The sequence below is a fragment of the Electrophorus electricus genome, chromosome 10, assembly GCF_013358815.1.
Source record: "Electrophorus electricus isolate fEleEle1 chromosome 10, fEleEle1.pri, whole genome shotgun sequence".
In the NCBI taxonomy this organism is placed as follows: Eukaryota; Metazoa; Chordata; class Actinopteri; order Gymnotiformes; family Gymnotidae; genus Electrophorus; species Electrophorus electricus.
In genome coordinates, this window is record NC_049544.1 from 13,454,839 (window position 1) to 13,481,488 (window position 26,650).

Below are 26,650 nucleotides of genomic sequence, written 5' to 3' on the forward strand. Positions count from 1 at the left end.
CATGACTTTAAGACAAACTGTGAATTATGTCCCCAGCTTTATTTGTACAAAATATTAACATACAGAATGGAAAACAGTTAAACAGGAATCTGGTATTGAACAGGTTTTGAAGCATAAGCACCTTCATAGTCACATTCTTGTATGATTAGTAGAACAGCACTGAAGCAGAGGTATATTAAAATGTACATTGGTATCTGTATAGGTGGTAAAGGAAGACACATCCTAAATGGACAAGCATTATTTAAACAGAACATGTAGACCCAATGCTATAATTTTACATTTGTGCAATGCTGAAAGTTTTGGGATTTTAATTTCAGAAAAAATAAATCAGTGTGGTTTAAAAAAAACCAAACACAAACAAAAAAAAATCATATGACCCTTTTACATACAGCATCATATTTAAAATTATAGCACCAAAGCTGAAAATTTGTTCTATTATATTTAAAGTATAAAACAAACTGATTAATTTTAGTTAGAATTAACTAGCCCTTTACCCTTTCAGGAAAAGCATGTTTGCCACAAGCTCATATGTTCAGTTTTGCAGTTACGTTGATGTTTAACCAATACATGAACAACAGTCTTAAAACCTTTTTATGTGGTGCAAGATGGAACAATAATTCAAGTAGGAAATCTGAACACGTAGGTGACATGGGTCATTTGGGTGGAATGGACATGAAAGCCCTAAGATAGCAGGGGGAGTGCTTCAGATTTGTGGAGTGTGGGGTTGCACCTGTGAGGGATAATTAACACTTCCCTTTTAAAAGGAGTGAGTGTAGCCAGGAGTGACCATGAAAACCAGGAAGACCATAGACACCAGAGAGACTGGAGTCATTGGAGATGAGGCCTCTGTCAGTTACGTCTGGTTGGTATATAAGGGTTGGGTTGCCAATGAGAAAGATGGGTAGTGGTGAGTGTAGTGTTTTGCCAGGAGGGGAGGTCTAATTGGTTTGGTTAGATATGCAAGTAACAGAATTTAAAGGTCTCTGGTGTTTGTGTTTGCTGCTATTTCTGTGTATACAGACCCTTTATGAGCTTTGCTTTATCCCTAAACATGGTTGTGGTATGGTGCATTATAGTGGTGGCTTTAAGAATGTGGATATTGGGGAGTTAGATTGCTGGTTTAGTATGTAGTGCTTTTCTAGGAGTGCGTTCCCTAGCCTAACCTTGGAGGAATTGCTTACCATAACCACTTTCAAGATTAGAATTTAAGGCTTTAATAAAGATGAACCTATTTAACTTGCTCTATGTGCATGTGTGGTGGTAAACCAAACCTTACTGGAGGTGGTAGCAGCATTATGCCACCTACCTAAATTCTAGGTTTATTACAGAAAAAAATGGAGTGCTTACAAAAAAGGGGGAAGGGGAGGGTAACTTGCTTGTATTTAATGGGAGGGTTTTGGAGATTCACTGTGCTTTACGGAGCCTCCCACAGTGGGAAATGCACTCCTGTTCAGTGTCAAACCTGTTATCATTTCCTTCACATCCTCCATACCAGAAGCGAGAACATTTACTTTGCTCCATGTCGTAGAACCATTTGAGCATGTACTTTCTGCAGGGCCCTCTTTCAGACTTCAGGAGACAGACATCTTTGTGTGTAATGTGACAGAGAGTTAGCAAGAATCAGGACATGTTTTAGCACCTAATACTGTAAATCACATTTCATTTTTTTTTACTTGCATATGCCTTGGTTGCAAATTCCGTGTCCTCTAGAACTGTAGACCCTAAAGAAAAATTCACATAAAGCTATACTTTTACACAAATATTTCTCTTTTTGAGTACAAATCAATAGGATTTTTATATGGTGTAATATGTTGTAGGATTATGTTTACATTTAATATTTGAAGAAATGTAAGTGGAGTGTTTTAAGTTCCTGATTGTCTCTTCTGAAACAGTGCAAGTGATCATGCAAGTATACTTTAGGAACAACAACCAAAAAAAAAAAAACCCATTGCACTCAGGCACTAACAGCTTCCGTGCAGCAATGATCATCTTTCCAAATACATAATCAACAGCTTTAAGTACAGTTATGTGATATATAGAAGACAGACAACTTACTGCGTTTGATGCATTCATGTTAAAATGGCTGCTGCTACCGCCACAACCGCCATAACAGAAGGGTGCGCATGCATCTTTTGCACTATCATAGTACCATCTTAGCACACAGTGCCAATATCCATATGCAGCAAACACTGGGCTGAAAGCAAAACACTCATTTACTGCTGAAACATGCAGGTAGCATGCAGAGTGCAGGAATCCACCAGAAATGCTGATATTTGCAGTACTCACTGCATCATGCACATCTTTACTGTTTTTAACCAACATGCTGAAGTCCACTTCTTTTAGCACAAGAACATTGGAAAATGGTTTATGCACTTCACAAGGAATTTTGGCAGATTTTGAGAATGCATTGTTCTAATGGCTGCACTGACTCTACTTTTGTACACTGGGGGGCACCATGGTATTTGAGACATTTTTCATTTTGGGCCTGATTTACCATTTGAATGTCCTTGTTCTGCAGGGACTAGGTTGCTATTTTCATAGCCAGGGTGCACCACTCTCTGATCAGTGTACTCTGTGACCTCTACTTTATCCTCCTCTCCTTCCTCTTCATCCTTTGGGTAGGAGAGTGGTGGTAGAGGAACCCTGAGGAAGAAGCACCTCATTTAATCAAACCAAATAAAATCAAGACAGTTTTAGGTCAATTAGCAGACATGGTTTTGAACTGATGATCTGCAGTTGATGTTTGGGATATGACAATTTGTAAGAATGAAGTATGATTTTTCTTCTTAGTGCCAGAGTCAGACATGTGGATTTTAGTGATTTTTCAGCAGAAGACGTAAGTATATTATGTGAAGTTGTATGGGAGAAGAATGACATTTGGGAGAAGAATGAAAATGACAATTTGTTTAACCACTGTATCAAAAGATTGTGAGGCATTTACATATGGCATTAAATTGCATCCTGTCTCTGCGTTATGATGGTTTTACAATAGCCTTACTTTTTATTTTCTACATATATTACCTGAACAAATAAGAAGACTACAGTGGATTTACTGAATAAGGAAACTGAACACCTGGACTGTAGTCACTGGCTAGAATGATATGCTTTTAAAAACTATTATCTACTTAGTTTCTTGTTTGATCTTTAGTTTATCTTTAGTCATTTTCTTTTCCTGTTGTCTACTAAAGTTTAAACCCAGTAAATGCATGAACTAGATGCATTAGTTGAAGAACCATCAGCTTAGTTACTCTTTCTTGAGAAAAGGGGAAAGGGGTAGTTCTCAATACTGACAGGAGCCCAGATTACATGGACATTCTTGTAACTGCTGAATCAGTCATATTCAAGATCTCTGAGTAACTTTGTATTTCAATACTTCAGTTCAGTATTATATCTCAAAACTAAGATCAGAGCTGATCTTGAGGTGAATGAATTAAACAAATTCAGGCATTCCACCAACTGGAAAGGAGCAGGCAGACTGAATATCTCTGAGAAATTACATCTGAACGCACATGCAGTGCCTACATTTAAATAGATATTACCTTGATTAAATTCACAAAATATTAAGAATAGATGTTAATACAAGGAGTAAATAATGCCTGATTAACTTATTAACTAATTATGACATAGTCAATCAAAATAATTTGTGACCATCTCTAATTAAACAGATATCCCACAATTCATTATGGCTATGTTAGATTGATCATTACCTTTCAATGTGTATTCGTTTAGCTTCCTCAAAGACCTCATGATTCATTTGTCCTTCCTCCTGTTTAGACTTACACTGTTTTCTGAGTGATGGAGGAGGGTAAGCATTCATTTGTCCTGCAATTGCAAACAAATTAACATTGTGTTAAAAGGACAGTAATACACATCTAATTCAGCTTAATCATGCAATAGCTTACAGTGTTTCCTTATTAAGTCCTCAAGGACATCCACACAGTGTGTATTTTTTAGCTTTACCCAAGTGTCCAGCACACTTGTGGCACCTGTGTTCATTGTTCTTGTATTGGTACAGTTCTTTGGGAGCTGGAATATGTGATGGTAAACCAATACATTATTTATGTAGCAAAAACTCTCTTACTCTTCAGAATGTTGAAGAAAGTCTTTATAAAGCGTTTAGCGTACTCCTGTTCTTCTTGCTTCACATGACCCAAGTTAACTATGTGCTGTTCAATAGGAGAGCTGGCAAGCTCCTCCACCTGAGTGCAGTTGAAACGATCCCCAACTGTGAGGGTGAAGAGCACCACACCCTGGCACTTCGCTATTCTGGAGATATGGTCCAGCTTTGCTCTGTCATAATAATCCTCCTCTCCAATAATAGCGAGTACCATCTTGCTGGTGCGAGGCTTGGGGACAGTAAGAAGGCCCCTCATCACTACAAATTCCATGGCATGGCCAAGCCTGGAGGACCCTCCAGTCTGCTCTAAGTTTTTGAAGATGCTCTGCTTCATCAGTTCACGATCCGGGTACTGCTCGAAGGTGAATACCTGCTTGACTGGTGCCTGGGCTTGACTGTAGGCAGAGCTTTGCTGGTAAAGAGATACTCTAGCCTGAGTGTCAGCTCTGCTGGGCTCACTGCTCACTACAAGCTGATCTAGCACAGAACCCAGGACCTCCTTCACACCAGCATACTGATCTGCCTGTATGCTCTGGGACCCATCTACCAGTAGTGCTAAATCCATATCCACCTCCTGCGGAACAGACGCCTGACCGGTGCTCGGACATTCCACAGCTGGTTCACAAGGATCTGAGAACAGAATGTTAGATATGCATAAAAGATAAAATATATGAAAGAATGAATATATTCTCAGTCACTAAGTCTGTCTTGTTTTTTATTTACATTACATAAACACACACGTATTTTTAAATCACATAATATTTATTAATTCATTTGTTGTAGACCTGAAAAATCTTGAAAGAACTGGTAATGGATGAGAAGGCAATTGTGTTACCAAAGCAGACGAGACAATTCTGGATCCTCTGTAGTGCTCTACTCGAGTCCTGTGGTCTTTCCAGTACAGTCACAATGAAGCTGCTTGTCTCATCAGCCTGTTTTCAGACACATCACAAGAAAACCACACAAATGTAACATTGTAGCTACATGAGTTCCTGTGAAATTCTCCTCTGTCTGTAGGTAAAATGTTCCCATTTTACCTCAAAAGCGCGACGAACGTTTGCCGTATCTTTAAACCCAATTACGCCAAGGTTGATGTCCAGAGCCTTGTATTCTAGCACAGCCGTGATTATGGAGGACACATCTTTGGAGAGTCCACCAGAGAGGAAGACTGCCACCTTCCTCATTAATACACCTTGTCGCACACGTTTGAAGACATTCCTGCCCACAAAGCGCATGGCTGCACCAATATCACGGCGGTTAGATGTACGTTCCAGAGCAATATTCTTCACGGCTTCCATCAGGTCCTTCTTTTGGTGGTAGTCAGCGAAGCGGATGAGGTACTTGGTGTTTGAGCTGTACGAGACTACAGACACTCTGGCGCCTGTGGGGCAGTTGCTTTCTGCGATGTTGATACTGTCCAACAAGGAAGTAACAGTGGACAGCATCCTCCCGAATAACAGAGGACTCACATCGTTGGACATGTCCAAGCCAATCACCAGTTCAGTAGGATAAGCAGGGCACAATGTATTAGCTATAAGCATAGCCATGACATTGGAGAGAGAAATGTTCATATCTATTAATGAGTGACTTTCTCTCAAAGTTTTCATAAACACTGCATCATATCTATGTCTCATAACACTATTATCTGCACTGTTATGTTCATTTATATAAAAATATATTACAGCAGAGGCAACAAGAGACATACCTTTGCAACAAGCTGTGGGAGTGAAAAATGCCAAATTAGAATTAGAACAGAATCACACACATATTATGAAATATAAATGATTGCTTCAGTGGACATGGAAAAACCAAACACAGTTCAGTTTTATGAAACCTTACCACAGTTGTCTCGTACATAGGTGATCAGTTGACAAGTCTAAAAGAATACAAGGAAATATTTTCCAGAAAAACATTAAATGAAAACATGATAACATTCAGCAACAAAGAATGGTTGGAGCTTACAGACATTCCCCTGCTTCCTCCTGGTCCTTTAGGGCCCTAAAAGGGACAGTAGAAGTCTTGTTGATGACCAAATTGATTGTGATATTTTCTAATCCAAATATTCAGATAGTGTCATGCATGGTTGTTAACCCTGTGTCCATCTGGTCCATCAGTGCCAGGATCACCCTCTTCTCCTCTCCTGCCTGCATTCCCCTGTCAACATATGTTAAAACAAGCATTAGCAAATCAATAGAATTACAATTATTATATTTTAATTACATATATGACATTGAAATTTTTTGAACAACTACTAATCATTATTGATAACATTGATAACTATAAATCTTACCCCTCTTCCCTTGTTGCCTTTCTTGCCATGACCTCCCTTTGTGCCAGGATTTCCTGTTTCACCCTGAACATAAAAAATAAAGTAATTTTGTCAAACAGGGTCACTGATAGTGAGCAAGGCATTCACTACTTTTTTACATACACTTTATCAGTAAAATCAGCACTAGTAATGACTTGACTGTGATACCAATCGGCATTCTTCTCCCAGTTTAGTCATTTCCGATTCCAAATCCATTCCAACACTCCATCTAACTTACAGCTACCATCTTTGATGGGAGTGGCTAAGAAAGGAGGTGTATATATATTCTTTCTCAGCTCAAGTGTATACTGTATATGGAGCAACACATGCTTGCCAGTTATGCTCCACTAGACACTGCCCACAGATGGCTGTGGCATTGCAGGACAAACTTTGAAGTCATGCTCTCGTCTACCCCCACAGCTATGCACATCTGTGGTCTGTCAAAAAGAGCAGTTTGCTGCTTGTATGTTGTCACTTTTTATTGGTCAGGGGCAAACTTAGTTCTTAGGTTAAAATGAGGCTAAAGGAATTCTGACCTGGGGGAGTGAGAACTCCCTTCTGAACTGGAGGAGTGAGTTTTGTTCTCTCTGTCTCTTTCTGTTTCCCCTGCTGCCTGCCTCTCTCTCTCTATCCTCCACCACTCACTCTCTCTCTCTCTCTCTCTCTCTCTCTCTCTCTCTCTAGATTAAAGAATCAGATATAGTTTTATAGATTGCTGACACCATTTCCCTGTACAGTATCCAGTCTCTATTGTGCTTTTTTACTGGGTAAAGCCTAAATAAGGCTAGCTGAATGATAAACCACTGATAAAGCATACTATTTTAGCAATAAATAAGTAAGAAGTTTATATATTTAGTTATGCATATTATCTTAATTTTTGCTGGGCTATGCAATAAAGTGCACTTGCCAACATAATTAGTAATTACAATTTGGAGTCAAACACATTTATTATGCTTTACATGCACTAACCCTTTACTGACACCTAATCTGGTGTTTGTTGTATATAAGTGGGGTAGGGGTAAGTAAATACAGTAACAATAGCCCCTGCAGTTCTGGGTGACCCTGCAGCATGATTAGACACTAGTTTAATATGTAGGCATCATCAACCTACAGCATCATTAGGATTCAATGTTGCAGTCCTCCAATGATAGAGGAAAACCTTACAGAGCCAAATAGTAGTTTAATGAAAATAAAACTTACCTGAAGTCCAGGGTAACCTGGAAAACCAGTGTCACCCTAAGAGTGAACAAAAGAGCAATATAGCATCTAGTTAAAAAGTCGGTCTGTACAATCAAGAAATTAAAGAAAAAGCAACCAAAACAATAAGCCCCTCTTAAACCTTTGGTCCTTTAGGTCCTGCAGCTCCATATCCATCTGGGCCATCGTTGCCCTGTTGAGGAGATCAAACAAAAACAAGAAATAGGATGATTGATTCACTCAAATAAATTAAACTTGGCCTTATCTTATTTTCTTCTTAGCCTTACTCATAAGTACCAAGCCACTGTAAATTGTGTAAATACTTATACCAACCAGCCACTTTATTATAATTCATATTTAATACATATTCACATAAAACCATTAAAAATAAACCAAGACTACTGTCAAATATGTAACAAACACTATCATGTTTCTGTTTGTTTGGTTGTTTGTGTGTGTGAGTGTGTGTGTGTGTGTGTGCTGGACACCTACTGGAAGTCCTCTCGGGCCTGCTGGTCCATTAGTTCCTTTATTTCCAGGGTCCCCAGGCTGACCCTACATAGGAACATGAATTCACATGGGCGTGGTTTAAAGGTACTAGTTGTGAGCCAGATCTACAGTGCAAAAGTCTTAGTCACCCATGAATTGATTTATTTATTTATAACCAAGTCATTTTTATGGGCAGTAAGTGTTAATAATGACATTATATAACTAATAAAAATAACTAGAGTTTTAGAAGTTTTGTAATGGAGAGTACAGGTAGAGAATACAAGTAGTTGTACCCAGCTAGCTATTTCCATTTCCTGAATTTTAAACTTATTGCCATTTTGATTCACAAACACATTAAAAAACAGTTAGTATCGACTTACAGAACAGAACCCCACACTCAACAAAAATTGAGCTGTGGGGGAACATATGGATGAAGTAAAGAACACAAAGCAACCAAGTTAAAAGGAGGGAGTAATCTACAATGGGAGGACCTCTTTTTCAAAGCAAACAGACACTTCCTGCCCTGTTAAAATTGCCCCTGACAATTTCTTGGGGTGCCTTGGGGTGCACACTACTGTATGTAAGAGTGGTCTAAGTCACCTTCGGTCCCCTGGGTCCTATACTTCCTTTAGATCCAATTCCTCCCAGAGAGCCAGGGGCTCCCTAAGGGTAAGTCAATGGCATTATTAGGAAACAAAGCATTAGGGCACTGAAAAATATATTTGTTGTATATGTACCTGCAATGTAGGGATTTGGAAGCATACCTGAGGTCCAGGTAAACCAGGAAGCCCTTTCTGTCCTGGACCACCAGGAGGACCAATTATCCCCTGAGGAGAAAGAAGGAGGTAAATGCTCTGATCACTTATAGTACAAATCTAAAGACATTTAGATACTGATAGCACTTTTTTTTTTTTTTTTTACCTGTTTTAATTAGGTTTAAGGTTTTATTATGCCTAGTTCGTAAAGGGCAATGGTCTGGTAATTCCTGGAATTTTAAACTCCACTGGATTTGGACATCTCTGCTATCTCTAGGTTTCCATTTAGTCATTTCAAAGAGTGGTCATGAAGTTTACTTAAGGTGCTGTCTTGTAACCTTTTTGGTTTTAAGAGCCTGAAGGATTAGACCAAGCAAGAAAGTTTCAAATCACCTTAAGACTGTTTATTGCTTTATGATCTAGTGCTTGAAAGATTCCCTCTGCCATTAGCTCACAAAACCACATCTAGTCAAAAACACCTAAAACAGCTAATATGTGTTCTTGGGAGACAAGTGGACATCCCAGAGTCAGTCTTTTGAGTGTTTCCCCCCTTTTTTTCTTTAATGGTGCCGTTGTGTTAACCTGGTGAATTTTAACACTTGGGTCTGCGGACTTGGGGCTGAGCAGGTTAATGGTAGTGCCCCATGAGGATCAAAATGCTAAGTTCACAGAAATCTTACTTTTAACTTGTTCAGTGATACTTCACTGTCTTTTAACCTAGACCTTATTAAAATGGTTGTTTCCACAACCTCAGCACTTGTCAACACTTGTCTACAATGTTACATTCTTTACAAAGATCAGCAGTATTAATCAATGATAAAAAGCCTTTGCGACTGTTTTTTTTTTTGTTAAATTATTTTGAATTATACAGATTACACTAAAGCATGTGAATTTTTATGTAAAGTGAAACAAAGATCCAACACAGAGGAGGATTACAATATACTGTGATTATCCTAAAATGTCAATTTAAAAAGTCAGGTTCAATTTGTTTTAAACAGAATGTAGTTGTACCACTGGCCCTGGAGCCCCAGAGGTTCCTTGTAATCCCGGTGCTCCTGGAGGTCCCCTGGCACCCTGAAAGTAAAACCAAAGCATCCATCTGATTGAGGGAAAAAAATAAAATCATATTTCACCAATTCCATATTGCATGGCATGTTATTATAATTTATTTATTAATTGAGTAGCATTACTGCTTAGTTTTAAATTGTATTGAGCTGGTTCAGATGTTTCACTAGCAAACATTGACTTTTACTAGTTTCATTAGTAAGAACTACATTTATATTAGCCAAAATAAATAAATAAATAAAGATATGAAAAATACGATGCACTATAAAATGGTAATAATATGAAGGGTTGAAGGGTGAACCTTCAAACATTTTTTACTTCCTAAGTGTGCTGTATACACATTTATAGTTTTGTAAAGATACAGTTTTATTTAGGTTCCATACCGGTATTCCTGCAGGGCCTCGTCTACCTTTTGTTCCCTGTTAAAAGGAAACATAGAAACAGTTTTTGTTTGGTGAAGGGAAGTCTCAGATGGTTAAATAATGTTACTTAATGGCTTCTTGAAAATGTACAGGCTTGCCAGCTTCTCCAGGTGTGCCTGGACTACCATCTGGCCCTGCCTCCCCCTGTCAGTGAAGAGAGATACAGAGTTATAATACTATTGTGAAAATCCTCATATGACACTCTAAAAGTGATTTAATCTATTTATTTGTTTATTTACAGTTTTTTACATTACACAGCTGCTATCATAAAGCCTTCATGTCCTTCATTAAACAGCTGTTATCATAAAGCCTTCACATTCCAGTGTACATCAGATCATTAATGGAGTCATGTACATAATACATTTGCATGGCTCTTGGCTGACACTGTTTCTTTGGCAGCTAAATACAGTGAGATCTGCTGCAGGAATAGAAATGAAATACTCATTGAAGAGTTATTGAGGAACACATTCACATACCTGTAGGCCTTGGTTTCCATAGTCACCTTTAGGACCACGGATGCTGCTCTCAGAACCTGCAATGCCCTTCATGGAAGAAGGTGTAAGAATATTCAGTCAGTCTAAACCAAATTTTTATGCTTTGCACTTCAATAAATAATTCAGATTGTACATTGTAATACCTGCGGGATTTGTTAAATACAAAAATAAAAAAAACTGGTGTCATGGCATACAGCTCAGAAACGCTATTTGCTGTGCTTCTCATACAATGAATGCATGATCTGTAGTAGTGCAGTGGAACCCTGCACCTGGCAGGGCCCAGTAGGATATTGCTAAGCACTACTGCTATGCATTTCTCTACTTTCAGTTGAGGAGTTTCCCTGATAGATAAAAGTTAATAGAGGCCACTCACCGGGTCTCCTCTCAGTCCTTTTTCTCCTGGGATACCTGGAGTTCCTCTGACCCCCTTCTTGCCCTTTAGCAGAATATTCATCTTTAGTCTTAAACTTAAGGCTAATTGATTCAAATGGAATCTACACTATTTTAGACAATGTCAGCTAGACAATTCTCATTTAATACATTCCTGTTTAATACACTCAAACACTGGACTGTGATTGCTAAAATCTTTAATGGAATACACTAAAACATGCACATTCATGTACCCAAGACAGAAATTTTAAATTTTTTTTACTGGGCTGCCTGGTTCTCCTTGCTCTCCTGGGAGTCCCACTAATCCAGCTTCACCCTAAAGGCAGCCGACACGGAAGATCAGTGAATCAGACCCATTATGTATGTCTGTATATCATAAAACAGACTAAATAGTGATAAATAAATTGCTACTGGTATTACAGTAAAATTATTTAGCTTCTGCTTGATAATGTTAAATGATTTATTATCTTTTGTGATTAAAATCAGACAGAAAGGTATTACCTGTTCTCCATTCACCCCATCCAAACCATGTTCTCCATGTTCTCCCTATCAGATACGGATGTAGCAGGCATGCAGATACAGTAAAGTTATGATGATGATATGTGCACTATTGGCATGCAATATTTCACAGAAGGTCCACCTAAAATGTCATTTCATTTAACCTCATCTTATAATTTCCATTCAACTCTGGGTGTTTGCTTTTTTATGACCATGAAAAGTTATTTGGTGTACAGTATTTACTTTTGATATAACGTGAGTGTCTCAACATGGCCCCCTCCTCCTAGGCTCCTCCCAGTGTTTGTGTTTGTGTGTGTGTGTGTGTGTGTGTGTGTGTGTGTGTGTGTGTGTGTGTGTGTGTGTGTCTAGTGCTATGCCCCTACCATGTTCATTGATCCTGTCACACCTGATGACCTTAAATACATTATCAAAGACAAAGAAAAAAAATATTGATAGTGTTAAAAAACTGCAGGTGCTCACCTTATCACCCCTGTAGCCCCTGCCTCCCTGTGGAGAATTTTAAGATAAAAATCCTTTAGGCAAAAGAATGTGATCATGTTTCCATTATAATGACTCACATGCAGTGAGGTAACCTGCTAGTACCTTTAGGCCTCTTCTTCCAGGGCAGCCCCGATGTCCCTGCATGCCATTAAAACCTGGTGGCCCTCTCTCACCCTGCAACACAACACTGGACATTTATGTGGAAGTGGAAGAAAAAAAAAACAGAAACACAAAGAAAGTTTGCCTCAAGAAATTTTGCATAGGCAAACTCATACATAGCTGGGGACTCAAAACAAAGTCACCTGGGTGTCTGTTGGAAATGTGAATGAAGTAAGATGTGCATTTAAAACCAGTTAAAGTCTTACAGCTCCTCCTTCTTCTCCAGGAAACCCAGAATATCCTCTTTGTCCCGGAGAGCCCTATTTAGATGTAAAAAATATACATTTCTTGAATTGTCCCATAGCTTTGATATTTGTACTTCCTGTTTGATATTGAAAAATGAGCACATCACCTTTGGCCCTGGAGGTCCTCGAGAGCCTCTCATCCCCTCATGACCTGTGCATTTACACATGACATTACAGCACTCTCTTGAGGCCACGGTGTCCTACAGGCAGATGAAGAGAGGGGTGTAAAATATTTGTATCCTCTATTTGCAATAATGAAAAGTTTCAACCAGAATCAGTTTTTATTTATTACATCCTGGGGAAAAAGTTGTTAACAGTTGCACAGATTTGATAATCGCTAACACAAATAATCACTGGCTGTTCATTTCGTTTTTCTGATGTACTAGTGTTGGCTGATTGTAATGTGCCCCAAGAGCTGCTTTTGTTGTTAATTCTCTTTTCCCACCAAGAAATAGTCACATGAAAATCAGGACAAATCTTAATCTAAACTGATCATATTTATATGGGTTCTGCCTTCATATGTATCATGTGACAGTGTAGTGACTCACAATCTGCTTGTGCACCGCACTGGCCACACTCTGCATTCCAATACTGAGAGGCTCGTCGAAGCCAAATCCTCGTCCAAACTCCACCTTCAGCAGATCTGAGGTGCTCTGGACCCCCTCTAGAGCTACAGTCAGCAATGCATGGACTCCTGGCACGTGAATCACAATGAGAAGAATGTGAGGTGGACAGAAACTATTTACAGTGACTCAGTTATATGCAATGAAGTAAAATGTAGATGCATCTTTTAAATATTTTCAGGTGTGTTGTCTTAGTTCATTAAGTAAACCTTCAGCTCTTCCTTCAACTCGTATGCTGTTTGTTAAAAAAAAGTTACATTAAAAATCTATAGTTTACTCAGAATATCATGGGCATAGAACATGCAGACAAACACAAGTCTCCTACTGAACAGTTTAATGAAATGAACAAAAATGAAACTGAAAATAAACTGAAACAAAAGAAGCCAACATAACATTCAGTGACCAACAAACAGTCACAAAACACAAAAGGCTTATAAAAAGCACAACAAAATAATGTGGTGTGGCAAATGAGGCATAACACACACACCACCCAATGGAGGTGTGATGAGAAATCATAACAAAAAATGTGCAACACAAGATGGAACATAAACGCCATGTGCAAAGCTGCCACCACATAATGGAGCCTACCAGCAGGGGTAAACAATTTCACAATTTCAAGTGTTTTGATATGATAACTTGCTCCTAGTTGAGTCAGAGTATATGTTAGTATTTCCGTGAAGTAAGCATTACTAAATACTAAATTATCACTATTTTATTTCTAATTATTACTATATATTTAAATATTACTCATTAAAGGGGGAAAATTAATCTTCCCCAAAATAATTGCTGTAGAAATTCCTTTTAACTTCTCATATACAATGATAAAAATTTTGTTAATACCACTGTGAAACTTTTGTTCCCTTACCACTCTTCCTGAGATTTTCTGAGGCATGTTTTAGGTCTTCAACGGAAGCATCCAGGCCATCAGTGAAGATGATCAGTACCTGAGGACCATTTAGATTGTACATTCAGATTTAATTTGACTTTCTTTAGGTGGTTTGATTTTGCTTTATTTGTTTAGGCATTATCTACTGCTGCTTTTAATCGTTTTAACCTTTAACAGAAGAAAACTGATATTTTCATTTGAAATTGTGAAAGAAGATAGATTTTGATTTGATTTTGTGATTTTTATGGTGTTTCATAAACACCTTTATAGTTCACATGCGCTAATAGTATTGGTGACATGGCTCACCTTCGTGCCAACAATGGAGTGTGCAAACTTATCCTGAAAAGATTGTAGGAGCTGTGGGTTGAATGCCAGTGGTTGAGATATTTGCATTGCTATCACTTTGTTCAGCACTTCGTCACTGTATTTCTCAAAGTTTGTATCATAGAGTATCTTCCCATTGCTGTCAACCAATCGAAAGCCTGTGTGGGTATGCAGTGTGTGCTCAGCAACGCAGCACACATTATGTAATTTGGAGATGTGTTCGATGATCTCCGGCAAACGGAGCTGTAGTTGGCCTTTGAAGAGGTACTGAGAGCTTGCACTGACATGGGAGATATCAAATCCAATGCCAATTTCTATAGTGCAACCTGTGAGGAAAAATACATACAATAAGAATTACTGGAACATATTAAATGTATATTGTGTAGCTGAAGGAAATGATGCCGCACCATAACAATGAAACTGTATCACTTAATAGATATCTTAATACTATTCAATGGGCTACACCTTTATATATGTTCAGCTATATTCAGAAATGAAATCTTCTCCATGCTTACTAGATGGATCAAGAGGTTTTGGCTCTTCGCAAAGAACATCAATCACCCGCTCCGTGGTTGTGTTCAGTTTCAAGTGGTCAAAGTTGCTTAATAAAAACACCCTGTCTTTAGCGATTTGGAGGAGCTGTTCTTGTGAGACTTCGCCTATGCCAACTGCAAGTATCCCAATGCCCTTGGCCCTCAACCTTTCAGCAGCATCTCTGACTTCGTCTGTTGACTCTCCATCAGTGATCAGCAGCAGGTTCTGTGAAATGCCATTTTGCATGCGGCTCCCCTTGTCGGCCTGGAAGAACTCTTGCACTTTAGTGAGAGCAGCTCCAATGTATGTTCCATCTTTCATCTGCTTAATGTTCTGAATGGCCTTCTTTATAGCCTCTGCATCTTTATAGTCATTCAAGTAAAACTCCTTTCTGTATGCCGTACTGAACTGAGCTACACCAATTCTGAAGAGGTCCTCTCTGATTCGAAGACGGTCTATGAGGCTGAGCAAGAAATTTTTCATAATCTTCCAGGGCTCACTTTTGATGCTTTCAGACCCGTCAATCAAAATAACCAAATCAGCTGCCTGTTTCATGCATTCTGTAAAACAGTGAAGTCATTCTGATGAAGAAGGTGATAATTGTGTAATCATAATCATACATGGCGAATATATAATACATACTTGATAATCATACATGGCAAATTCTTGTTGCATTTTTCTACTTAAAGATTCAAATTAGGAGCAGCATGCTTTATTTTAATGACATTTTACAAAGCAATGTTTAAAAAATTTAAAGTTTATAAAAACCCATTTTAAGGCTTTGTGTTTTAATACTGACTTAAATCATGACATTATATACTCACCCACTTTTGTGGTGTTGCAGATGACTTTGGAAATGTTCTGCTGCAGGGCTTTCAAAGCTTCATAGTCATCAACCTGGAAAACCTTGTTTGGGTCTTTGGTGATGATTTCTAGCTCACTTCTTCTTGCATTGACTATCCCAATACCATATACATTAACTCCATAAGACTGAAGCTCATTAGCAACTTTTGGTAAATCTTGACTGTCTGTGGCTTCACCATCTGTGATAACAAACAGCAACTGTGGAACACCTTGTTTGCTTCTTCCACCACTGTCAGGGCCTAAGTATTGCAAGTAGTACTGCAGAGCCTTGGCTGTGTTGGTGTTTCCACCAGGAGATGTCAGAGCACTGATGGCATTCTGAACTTGTATTGTGGTGTCATACTGGTTAAGGAGGAAATGTATTTGAGGTGTGTTTGAATAGACAATTGTACAAAAACGGACATTATCTTGCCCAACTTGAGTGGTCTTCACTACTGAATTCATGAAGATCTTCATGCTCTCAAAGTCTTTGTCAGCAATGCTAGAGGAACCATCCACTAAGAAGACAACATCTGCCACCTGTGATTTTGGACACTCTAAATAAGGAAAGAGTTGTGTCAAATAAAGGGGATTTATACCTGGAACATTAACATTTTATGGTTATATGAAGTATGTATTGGATATACTGAATACATCTCAAAGTGCTTTATATTAAAAAAATTAACAATGAAATATGGCTTTCAATCTGCTTAAACAATAATAAAATCTGCTTAAACATATAATAAAAAATCTTTGATTTAATGCACGGCATTTCAGCTCTAAAACAGCCGAATCAGAAAAATGCAACTGGGAGGCTGTATGTGTCAGATATAACTATGATTCAACACAAAAAAACCTAGGTAGTCGCTGGGAATAGTCTACAAGACCATCATTTGTCATTTGAACTACCAACTAATTAAATTCCCTAAACCTGTGAAGAAATGTGTATGTAATTAATGTGTACTAAAATCCTGCTTACCTACCTAAGAACTATAACATTGCATACAGGCAATTATACTTAAATTGTCATGACTCACCATCAGCAGAAATGCAGATCTCTAATTGGAGGTCTTCACGTAAGAACTCCAAGGCATCAAAATCCCTCTCCATATATACACGGCCCGTAGGTTGGCTGATCTCAGTCAACTGAGCATGGTCAGCATTTTCCACACCAATGGAATAAATGATTACGCCCCTGTCCTTGAGGACTTTTGCTGGCATGGTTACCTCATCCTGGGCCATGCCATCTGTGATCAGAATAAGGAACTGCGGAGCACCGGGACGACCTCCCATGGTTGAATCAAAGGACCTTAACAAGTAGCTGAGTGCCAATCCCAACATAGTCTGTCCACCCAGCTGCTGCATACCATTAATGGCATCCAGTATCTGATGTTTGTCATAAATGTTATTGAGGTTAAGTATAGTATGTGGGTCTGAGCTGAATTGCACTACTCCAACCTGTACACTTTTGTTTCCAATTTTAAAATCAGACACCAAGGTATTCAGGAAGTTCTTCATCTTTAGGAAGTCTTGAGGGGCAATGCTGCCTGAGCCATCAACCAAAAAGATTATATCTGCCAGCATGTCCTTGCAGGCTATGAAAATGAAGAATAAATTAGACTCATCATAATCATTAATGACTAACAAAATGATTAATTAATATTTTGTATATGACAATGCTTTGTGATCAGCTATATCAAACAAAAAACTAAACTACATAACCATTGAATGCTTATATGACACCTTACCCTCCTCTGAACAAATATCAGCAATGATATCCTTCTTAAGAGGATTCAGTGCATCGAAGCTGGTGACAAAGAACATCTTCTTAGAGTTATCTGCTATTTCCAGGAGCTCTTGCTCATTTGCATTTTTCACTCCAATGGCATAGATGGACACACCCTGCTTCCTCAGCTCTTCTGCTGGCTCCTTTACCTCATCCTGTGACTTTCCATCAGTGATGACAATGAGAATCTCAGGAACTTTATGGTCACGTGTCTCTTTGGCCTTCTTGAAGAGTGGGTCCATGAACGTAAGACCCTTGCCTGTATCTGTGCCTCCACCTAACTGGATAATGTTGCTCACAGCTCTTTCAATGGAAGCTCTGTCTTTATACTTAGTCACAGTAAACTCCAGGGTAGGCGTACTGGCAAACTTGACCAAACCCACACGGACTCGTTTTGGCCCAATAGTGAACATGACCAGAAACTCCAGGATGAACTTTTTCATGTCCTGAAAATCTTCAGGATTAATACTCCCAGAGTGGTCGATGAGGAAATAGATGTCTGCTTCTTCTGTCTGTTTACATCCTAAAATTGCAGCATGGTGGAAATAGTGTACAGATTTGTTTGACATATTACATGAAACAATGTCAAACTAATCACAGTCAACTTTATTAAACATTGCTAACTGATCACAGTGACATTGTAATGTCTTACCTTGCTTTAAGATGTATGTACTGGTCTTAATAGCAGTTGACTGGACAACATTGTTACACAGAGTCTTCCTCAGAATTCTTTCCATTTTGTTAAGCTTAGCAAAGCTCTCCACACTGAACACAAACTTTCTGTGAGGGTAAGATGCTATTTCTTTTAGCAGATTTACATCACTTCCTGTGACTCCCAAAGCATAGACCTGGACCCCAGAGCGCCTAAGCATAAGAGCCTCAGTTGTGACATTATCCATGGATGTGCCCTCTGTGATGACAATTGCAATCTGCTCCACCCCAACGTTGCGTCGGCTGCCCAGCTTCTCGCTAAAGACATTCTCTCTTGTATAATTCAAGGCCTTGCCAGTGTAAGGCAACCCACCCCAATAACGCAAAATCCTGATGTACTGCAGGAGTTCTTCCTTGTCTTCAAAAGTGTTCAGGTAGAACGCAGCTCTGGAAAAGTTACTGTACTCGACCAATCCCACCCTTACACCGTTGGATTTTATGTCCAGGCCACTGATCATGCGATGCAGGAAACTGCGCACCAGCCTGTAGTTTGGTGCAGTGATACTGTCTGACACATCCACAATAAATACAATATCTGCCAACTGTGTGGACCTGCATTCTGTGAAAGAAATGAACACATTTGAAGAGCTGTAAAAATCTGAAGTGTTAATAGAAAGACACAGTGCTCGTTTAACCTGGGCTCAGAACAAACCAAGCAGTCAGTGAAATCAAGAAATACCAAGAGACCAGATTTTTCACATCGACACCCAAATTTGCTCTATTCTTAATGGACATTACCTCACATGTTATATTTTATAAATTGCCTAATGTTGCAATATATATTTTATATACTATTGTATATACTCACTACTTAGTAACCATTTAGTAACCATTTGATCACCATATAGTAATAAATGCTCACTAGATATTTACTTTAAAAAATTACACTATCTCCCTTCAGAGGCTCCACAGAACATTTCAGTGAGTAGTTCATTAATAAAAATGTGTAGTTTCTTAAATAACTAACCTCCAGTTACGTTAAATATATCTCCAGTTTCCGTTATAGTCTTCACATCTTCTGCTATTTCTGCAACAGTTTTATTTGCAGTGTAGAAGGTTTTTTGTGGAGGAGTAATGATGGTCTTGTTCACAGAATCTGCTCCAGATGGACCACCCAATGGAAAATCTAGATCAGTAGTTGTCTCCTTGCGTAAGTCAATATTGATGATGGTCACTTCTTCATTCTGCAAGGCATGCACTGCCCTGGCTGTACTGTCATCAGACTCTCCTGAACTCAGCACCAGCAGGTATTGCTTGTAGCCCTGTTCGATTCGGCTGCCTGATTTGGTATTAAGGAATTGAGTACGGATGTAATCCATCGCCTTTCCGAGGTTGCGTGGCTGCCCAGTGCTCCTGGGGTGGAATTTGTGGATAAGTGAAAGAGCCTTATTTCGATTTTTGGAAGCACTGAAGAGGAACTCCACAGAAACGTCCTCACTAAACTGAGCCAGAGCCATCTGGTTGGATGTGCTCCCCACATTAAGCTGTGTGGCTAGCTGACTGAGAATCTCCGTTATCTGCTGGGTTTGCTTAGCTGAGCTATCTACTAAGACAAACACATCTGCCAGCTTTGGTGCTAGAGCTGAAATAAAGGTAAAACAAAAATGGAAGTGTTAGACACAGTATTGATAACCAAAAAAAGCCAGTGTAAGAATGGATTAACATTATACAAAAATGTTTTCCTAATAAAGTGAAAAAGCATTGGAGCACACTATTTGACTTAAACCTCTGCCAAATTTAAAAATATATTAAACAAGAAATGAGTTGGGATTTACATTTAAAACAATATAAATTAATGGGCACAATATTACCCTGCTGTTGGTCCTCCATAATGTGGCACACTTTGAGCACACTTTGAGCACTGAGTTCCAGCATGTGTTCATAGTTGTCAAATGTGTCCACAAAACGTAGATGTGGTTTGCTGGCAATGGATATCAGCTCTTTGATTTCAGATCTACGTACCGCAAAGACGAAGATTAAAACCCCCTGCCTCCGCAGGTTCTTGGCTGGTGTTTGCATATCATCAGAGGATTCACCATCTGATATCACCATCAAAATCTGAGGCACATTTTGCATGGCCCGTCCTTTAGCGAAGTAATTATCCTGAACAAAGCGAAGGGCTTTTCCTGTTTCAGGGCCTCCTTTTCGGTAGGTGAGTTTTCTCACCTTCTCCAGCAGCTCCTTCTTGTCTGCATAATCTCCCAGTAGAATCTCTCCATGAGGGTCATCACTAAACTGCACAACTCCTACCTTAACTTTGTTAGGCCTAATATCCCGACTGATGATAAATTTGAGAAGGAAATTCTTCACTAGCATAAAGTTGTCATCACCGATCCTACTAGAGCCATCCACAAGGAACACAATGTCAGCCAAATTAGCCTTGCATTCTGGAGATTAAAAATATGCAACACATTACTTCATTAGATTAAGTCACAACACACTGCTAATGTTTACCTGTTGCTAAACAGTGTTATTTTACCTTCTGGCACCTGAACTACTGGACCTTTGACTTCCTCCACTGTGGTGCAAAGAACCTGGATGAAACTCTGGGAGATCCCCTGCAGGGCTGTGAAATCATCCAAACTGTAAATGTGATGGTCATGTGGCTCAGTGGCGATCTCCTTTAGTTGTTGCATGTCAGCATGTTTGATTCCAATGACATAGAGGACAATCCCCTGCTGCTTCATCTCCTGTGCAAGTGGCTCCACGTCATCCTGGGACTGTCCATCAGTGATGACCACACCAATCTGAGGGACTCCCTCTTTACCACGGCTTCCTGCCGCTTCCACAAAGTGTTCCCTCAGCAGGAATTCTAGTCCCAGTCCGATTCTGGTGCCACCGCCTTTGTATGGAAGGTTTGCGATGGATTCAAGGATCTTCTGCTTGTCTTGGTAGCTGTTAAGGTAGAATTCCGTGTGTGGTGAGCTGCCATACTGTACCAGGCCAATTCGAACCCGGTCAGGGCTCACATCGAAACTCTGTACTAAAGTGATGAGGAAGTCCCGCATCTTCTGGAAGTTTTCTGTGCCAATGCTCCATGACCCATCCACAAGGAAGACAATATCAGCTAAGCCTTCCTGTGTGCACACTGGAAAGGAAATAACTGGGGGAAATTATATGAATTATTTGGAATACTTTGCAGAAATGTTCACTCCCAATATCCCCTTAAGGACAGTTTAAAACTTTTTTTTTTAATAATTCATGCATTAATTTAAAAGAATACTGTACCTGTACCTGTTTTCTGTGATTGACTGGCAAAGAAACATGATGCAGAAATGCAGACAAACAGCAGTCCTCTTATTGTCTCCATGACCTCAGTGTTCCCTAAAGCGTGGCAAACAGACAAAGACTGTGTAAGATCATGCTTCTCACAGGAGAGAACTACAGCCCTTTGATGTGGTGTGCAGGCACTCATGTCAATCTTTATTTTAGACAAGGCCAGCATATTATCCTAAGAGGGGATAGAAACTGGTATAACAAAACAATTAACATGTTTAAATATCAAATTCACTATGCTTCTGTTAATTGTTTGGTAATTAAGATTTCCAACACTACTACTGATGTTAAAAATACAGACTCCAATACAGACTTGAGAGCAGTTGTCTAGATGACCTTCCCTCTGGTCAGTGGGTTCACAGCATTTATTCTAATGCCTTTGAGAGCTAAACTTGTGTGGAACTTCAAAAGCTGCAGCTGAAACAACAAGCTGCAGTAACATGGTAGCTGCCCTCAATCAGTGTTCACAAAAGGGTTTTTGATCTTTTACTATCAAAATGTGCCCTAAAGTGTGGTTAATTATACATACTCTTGAAATGTATTGTCTTACATTAGGGTAATGTTAATGCTACAGCTTGCAAAATATTTTAGGCAATTTTATGTTTCCAGCATTGTGGCAACAGAAAGGGAAGACCCTTTCCTATTTCAGCATGATTGCACTTCTGTGCACAAAGCAAGGCCCATAAAGACATGGTTTGAAGATTTTGTTGTGGAGCAACTCCAGTGGCCAGCACAAACTCCTCACCTTAATTCTACTGAACGCCTTCCGGATAAATTGAAACATCAACTGTAAGCCAGGTGTGCATACACTTTTGTCTATATAGTGTATATCTGAAGTGCTAATATGACAAATACAGCAATTGTCTCAGTCTAGTAACTCACAGTGACTAATTCAAATAAGGTGCCTAGCATAAACCATGAAAACCAGCCCCAGACCATTATACTGCTCCTCTAACTGGGTAGGTGGCAGTCTCGTGGCATCTGCCAAACCACATTCCTCCAAGTATAACTGCTCACGTTTCCTCTGCTATTGTGTCCAGTGATATATTTTCTACCACTGCAGATGGCATTGTGCATAGGTTTGCATCCAACTTTTCAGCCATGGAAACCCATTCAATGAAGCTCCCAGTGCCCAGTTCTTGTGCTGATATTGCTTACTGAGGCAGCCTGGAAACTTAGAGTGAGTAATGCAACAGAGGATGGACAATTTTTTTTTAATGTGCAACACATTTCACCACCCAGCGGCCCTACTCTGTGAATTTGTGTGGTCTTTCGCATCATGGCTGACTTGCCGTTGGTCCTAGGTGCTGTCATTTCACATTAGCACTTACAGTAGACTAGGGCATATCTATCAGGGCATACATTTTGCACATTCCACTGCCAAATTTGATCTATTCCAAGCATATCTATGTGTTTGATTTTATACAACTTTTAGGAATGAGTGCTGGTGAAACATTTTAAATGAAAATTAAGAGGGGTGTTCTCATATTATTAGCCATATAGTGCAATCATGTATAAGGTGGTGGTTTGCACAAAAATGTAACAGCTGAACATGATGTATCTTCAGAAGTGGAATGTTATAAACATTTCTGCAACATTTACTTTATAGTTAGAAACTGATGGAAGAATAGTGCCTAGCTCTGAATAACACTCAACTGTTTTAGATCAGATTTAAGCCCTGTCTCCTGAGCTGACAGCCCATTCAAAAGATGTGTTATACATCGGAGATACAAACAGCTGCTAATATTCACTCCCAGTCTCAAAGGAGGTGAAGAATTGTGTATAGTTACAGCTGACCGTGGCCAAGAGAAATGAAGAAATATATTATGCCTTTGATAAAATGGAGTACAGATATCAAAATTAATTTTGCCAAATAAAATATTTTCAGACTAATTAGAGCAGTCCAGTAAATTCTTTGTTTTGTTTAGCTGTTGGAAATCTGTCAAATTCTGCATGGCTGTGGACATATCTGTGATAATTTATTTGTGTATCAATACAGCTGTTTTTTTCTTTAATGAATTTACATTAATTTCCTATACTTTTAACCCATGTCTATCACCTCATACTAAATGCACAAAAAACCAGATCAGGGACCCATGACATTCTTCCACCCTTATTCTTCCCCAGTTAAGACTTTTTACATCTCAGTGTGGGTGTCTAAATGTGATAATCACTGCAATGCAGGACAGCCGATGTAGGATAGTATACAATATTACTGAAAAACCAAAGGGTTCTTAAAAGATGGAGGCTCAGGGATAGAAAATAATCTTGAACCAAATTAAGCTCAAACCATTTCAAAGGACAACCATCAAAGCATATTCTTAAATCAAATATTTACAAGAACAATAAAGTAGTACAGAGCAAAAAGCACTTGCAAATCAGATGTTATGAGATAACTCTTCATCAGTTTACAAATATTCTGTAAAACATCTTAAAGCAACACCTATGGTTTATTGTGTAATTACTTTGGTTTATTAGGTGATCTGACATGGTTTACTGCATTAGATCAACATTATGTAAAAATATTATATTTTGTTATGTAATAAATATATGAGCTGACTGGTTTTGTCAATCTGATATGACTGACTGATATGATAAGGTAGTGCAGGAAAAACATTTTACTGGTACAGAAACAAGGAAACAGTTCATGATAATGCTAACTCGGGCTTGAAAGATCAAATTTGGTAGACAAGAGGTAAATTCCAAGAGACAGCTCAAAAAACAGCATATGAAAAAACGAACAACAGGACTACAGAGAACAAGGCTCAGACTCCAAGCAGACATTCAACAATTTCCCAGAGACACCTTAAAACAATAGGAGGACTAAAAGGAGCTGGAGCTTCCAGGTCCATTGGTGATGTGTGGTGGTAGGCTAAAACTGAGGGAAGTGTGGCAGACACTGTGATACTTGTAAAATGCACCACTAAGTGACATCATTTTACTGTGTTGCATATCGATATTTTTGTTCTGTGCAACCTCAGTACACAGCCATATCTCCATTACCTGCAGGACATCATTCTGGGGGAAATTCTTCATCATGCATTATTATGCTCATCGGTACAGAGGAGCATACCATTGAATGGATAAATACAAAGAGAGGAGAAGTGGTAACCCATCTCTACTTAAAAAGCTACTAGATTGGCATGTTTTTCTACTGACCTGAGTGTTTATATTTCACTCTACAACCTTTGCAAAGCTTTTAAAGGCTTTAAAGCTTTTTTAAAAAACTTTTGATCTTATTTTATTTGAGCCTGCCAATACTATATTGACAGGCATAAATATTTAGACATAGAAGTAAGATATGCAGGCAAAATGCACACTTCTTCACAGCTGCATGACATTTCTGTCATCTGCCTTTGAAAATGAGTGTGGTCTATCCTGATGGACATTTAACTAATACTGTTTACCCTTTGTTTATCATGCTGGGTGAAACTTCTACATCATTCTCCAGTTTAGTTTATAAACCTTTTGTAAACATCCCCCCCCCACTCTTAAAGACTCAAGCAAAACCCGGGTGATTAACAGTAAACTATGCAGTCAGTACCACAAGTCCTGATATGGAGCCACATTACCAAGGAACAGATCAAGGATGGCTTTTGGACAAAACACAAAATTGGACAAATCTTCATTCCATGTAAACACATGTTAGGGTATGTGCATTTAAGGTAAAAGAGTTGATTAAACAATAGAATTTGCAATACAACCTGCCAAACATAGAAAAACAAATACAGGGATGGTTGAAGTAAATATTAAATCAGTTCACCAGTCTAAACCTCCCCCACCCAAACCCACACCATACCCATTCACACATACTATACTTTAAATCGATGTACATTAGTCAAACAAAATGTAGCACCGTCACATACCGAACATGTATATAACACCTACAGTTTGAGATACTGAGGTGTAACAATTTAAGATCTAGCGTGCTGACGCAAACAATTTAACATTTTTACTTAAAACGCTTGATACAGAAATAAACGAATAAAATAAATCCTTTAGGTTCCGTATCATATAGCCTACCAAAGCTATTTCATTGAATACGTCCCTTAAAATATATTTGAAGGAGAATTTAAGCAAACTTTGTGTAATTACCGTCCAGGGTTCACTGTGTTAAAGTCTTACGACCGATTATGAATTGCCGTGCATATTGAAGGGTTACTTACATGAAGTTAGGGCGCAGAGTCCGGAGTCTCGCTCCTGTGAACACCACTAGCGCCTTTGCTGATTTCACCAGCCACTCCTCTAATCATGGTTTTTGGAAGCTTTCCAAACACGACAAGAGCTTGCCTTCTTTACCCACAGAATTTAACTACACACAGAATTTATATGAAAAGGTTCTACAATTTTAAGTTATTTCTGTGAACATGTAGAACCTTTTCATATAAATTCTGTGCGTAGTTCCAGACTATAACCACAAATTTCTATGATTTCTCTTTTCATCATAACAGTTTAGGTACTATATACAGAAGTGAAGAATCGATAGCCAAATAGCACAGCAGCGTAGTTAATCCAGATATCGCTAGGATAATTACAAGCCAAATAAACTGGGCTAAAAAAAGAGTATAACAGGTTATTCAGCATCGATGTCTACGCTATTCGTATATATTAGTATATATTGTATCTTTTGAAATTTAGCATCATTTAATATATCTTAAGGTCTGAGTCGAAATGTAGACGTGTGCTCAGGTCATAGTAATGTATAATAGGTTGCAATCTGCTTTGTACTTCAAAGAAACATGAATCATTCTCAGTCTTTCAAGCAAACTATTATTTCATTTCTGAATGCATGAAGGATAATTTATGTCATTTAAAGTGTCATTAAATATATCATGTGCATTGGTCAAGAAAGATAATGAGAAAAACAGCGTCATTTTTTTTTTTCTTTCAGTACAGGTGGTATATAGTTCTTTGAACATGCAAAGAGCCATTGGCTCACCACCACTAACTGAGGCTGAGTTTGTAGATACTGTCTGTAGATGATGTCATTTTTGGGCAGTAGACATATGTTCTGTGTCTGGAGGAAT

The 26,650-nt window shown here is 38.7% G+C and overlaps 1 protein-coding gene across 4 annotated transcripts; it reads right to left on the reverse strand.

Annotated features, from left to right (window-relative positions):
* Window positions 1-20: 20 nt before the first annotated feature.
* On the reverse strand, window positions 21-25,825 carry col6a4a (collagen, type VI, alpha 4a). 4 transcript variants are annotated; one of them, XM_027002631.2, is made up of 41 exons: window positions 25,790-25,825; window positions 21,582-21,671; window positions 20,827-21,435; window positions 20,159-20,734; window positions 19,315-19,929; window positions 18,289-18,906; window positions 17,599-18,159; window positions 16,888-17,445; window positions 15,832-16,407; window positions 14,989-15,567; window positions 14,456-14,799; window positions 14,129-14,207; window positions 13,189-13,334; window positions 12,748-12,840; window positions 12,602-12,655; window positions 12,339-12,410; window positions 12,216-12,242; window positions 11,739-11,783; window positions 11,500-11,553; window positions 11,221-11,283; window positions 10,830-10,895; window positions 10,444-10,497; window positions 10,315-10,350; window positions 9,878-9,940; window positions 8,876-8,938; window positions 8,712-8,774; window positions 8,115-8,177; window positions 7,765-7,815; window positions 7,626-7,661; window positions 6,408-6,470; window positions 6,209-6,271; window positions 6,080-6,115; window positions 5,957-5,993; window positions 5,823-5,834; window positions 5,155-5,648; window positions 4,953-5,049; window positions 4,082-4,747; window positions 3,708-3,822; window positions 2,495-2,643; window positions 1,674-1,721; window positions 21-1,586 (listed from the first exon to the last, which is right to left on the reverse strand). In XM_027002631.2, the coding sequence occupies exons 2-41, from the start codon at window positions 21,655-21,657 to the stop codon at window positions 1,405-1,407; spliced, it is 8,202 nt and encodes a 2,733-aa protein (XP_026858432.2). In that variant the 5' UTR covers window positions 21,658-21,671; window positions 25,790-25,825; the 3' UTR covers window positions 21-1,404. The 4 variants fall into 4 exon arrangements, with proteins under 4 accessions (XP_026858432.2, XP_026858408.2, XP_026858424.2 ...); XM_027002607.2 differs by having other exon boundaries at window positions 20,827-21,450; XM_027002623.2 differs by having other exon boundaries at window positions 21,576-21,671.
* Window positions 25,826-26,650: the final 825 nt, after the last annotated feature.

Excerpts from the sequence above, each read along its gene's own strand:
- col6a4a (XM_027002607.2), bottom strand. The coding sequence starts at position 21,657 with ATGGAGACAATAAGAGGACTGCTGTTTGTCTGCATTTCTGCATCATGT. Across the intron at positions 16,408-16,887 it reads GATCTGCATTTCTGCTGATG|AGTGTCCAAAATCACAGGTG; the intron begins GTGAGTCATGAC and ends TTCCTTATTTAG. Across the intron at positions 7,662-7,764 it reads CAGGACCTAAAGGACCAAAG|GGTGACACTGGTTTTCCAGG; the intron begins GTTTAAGAGGGG and ends GTTCACTCTTAG.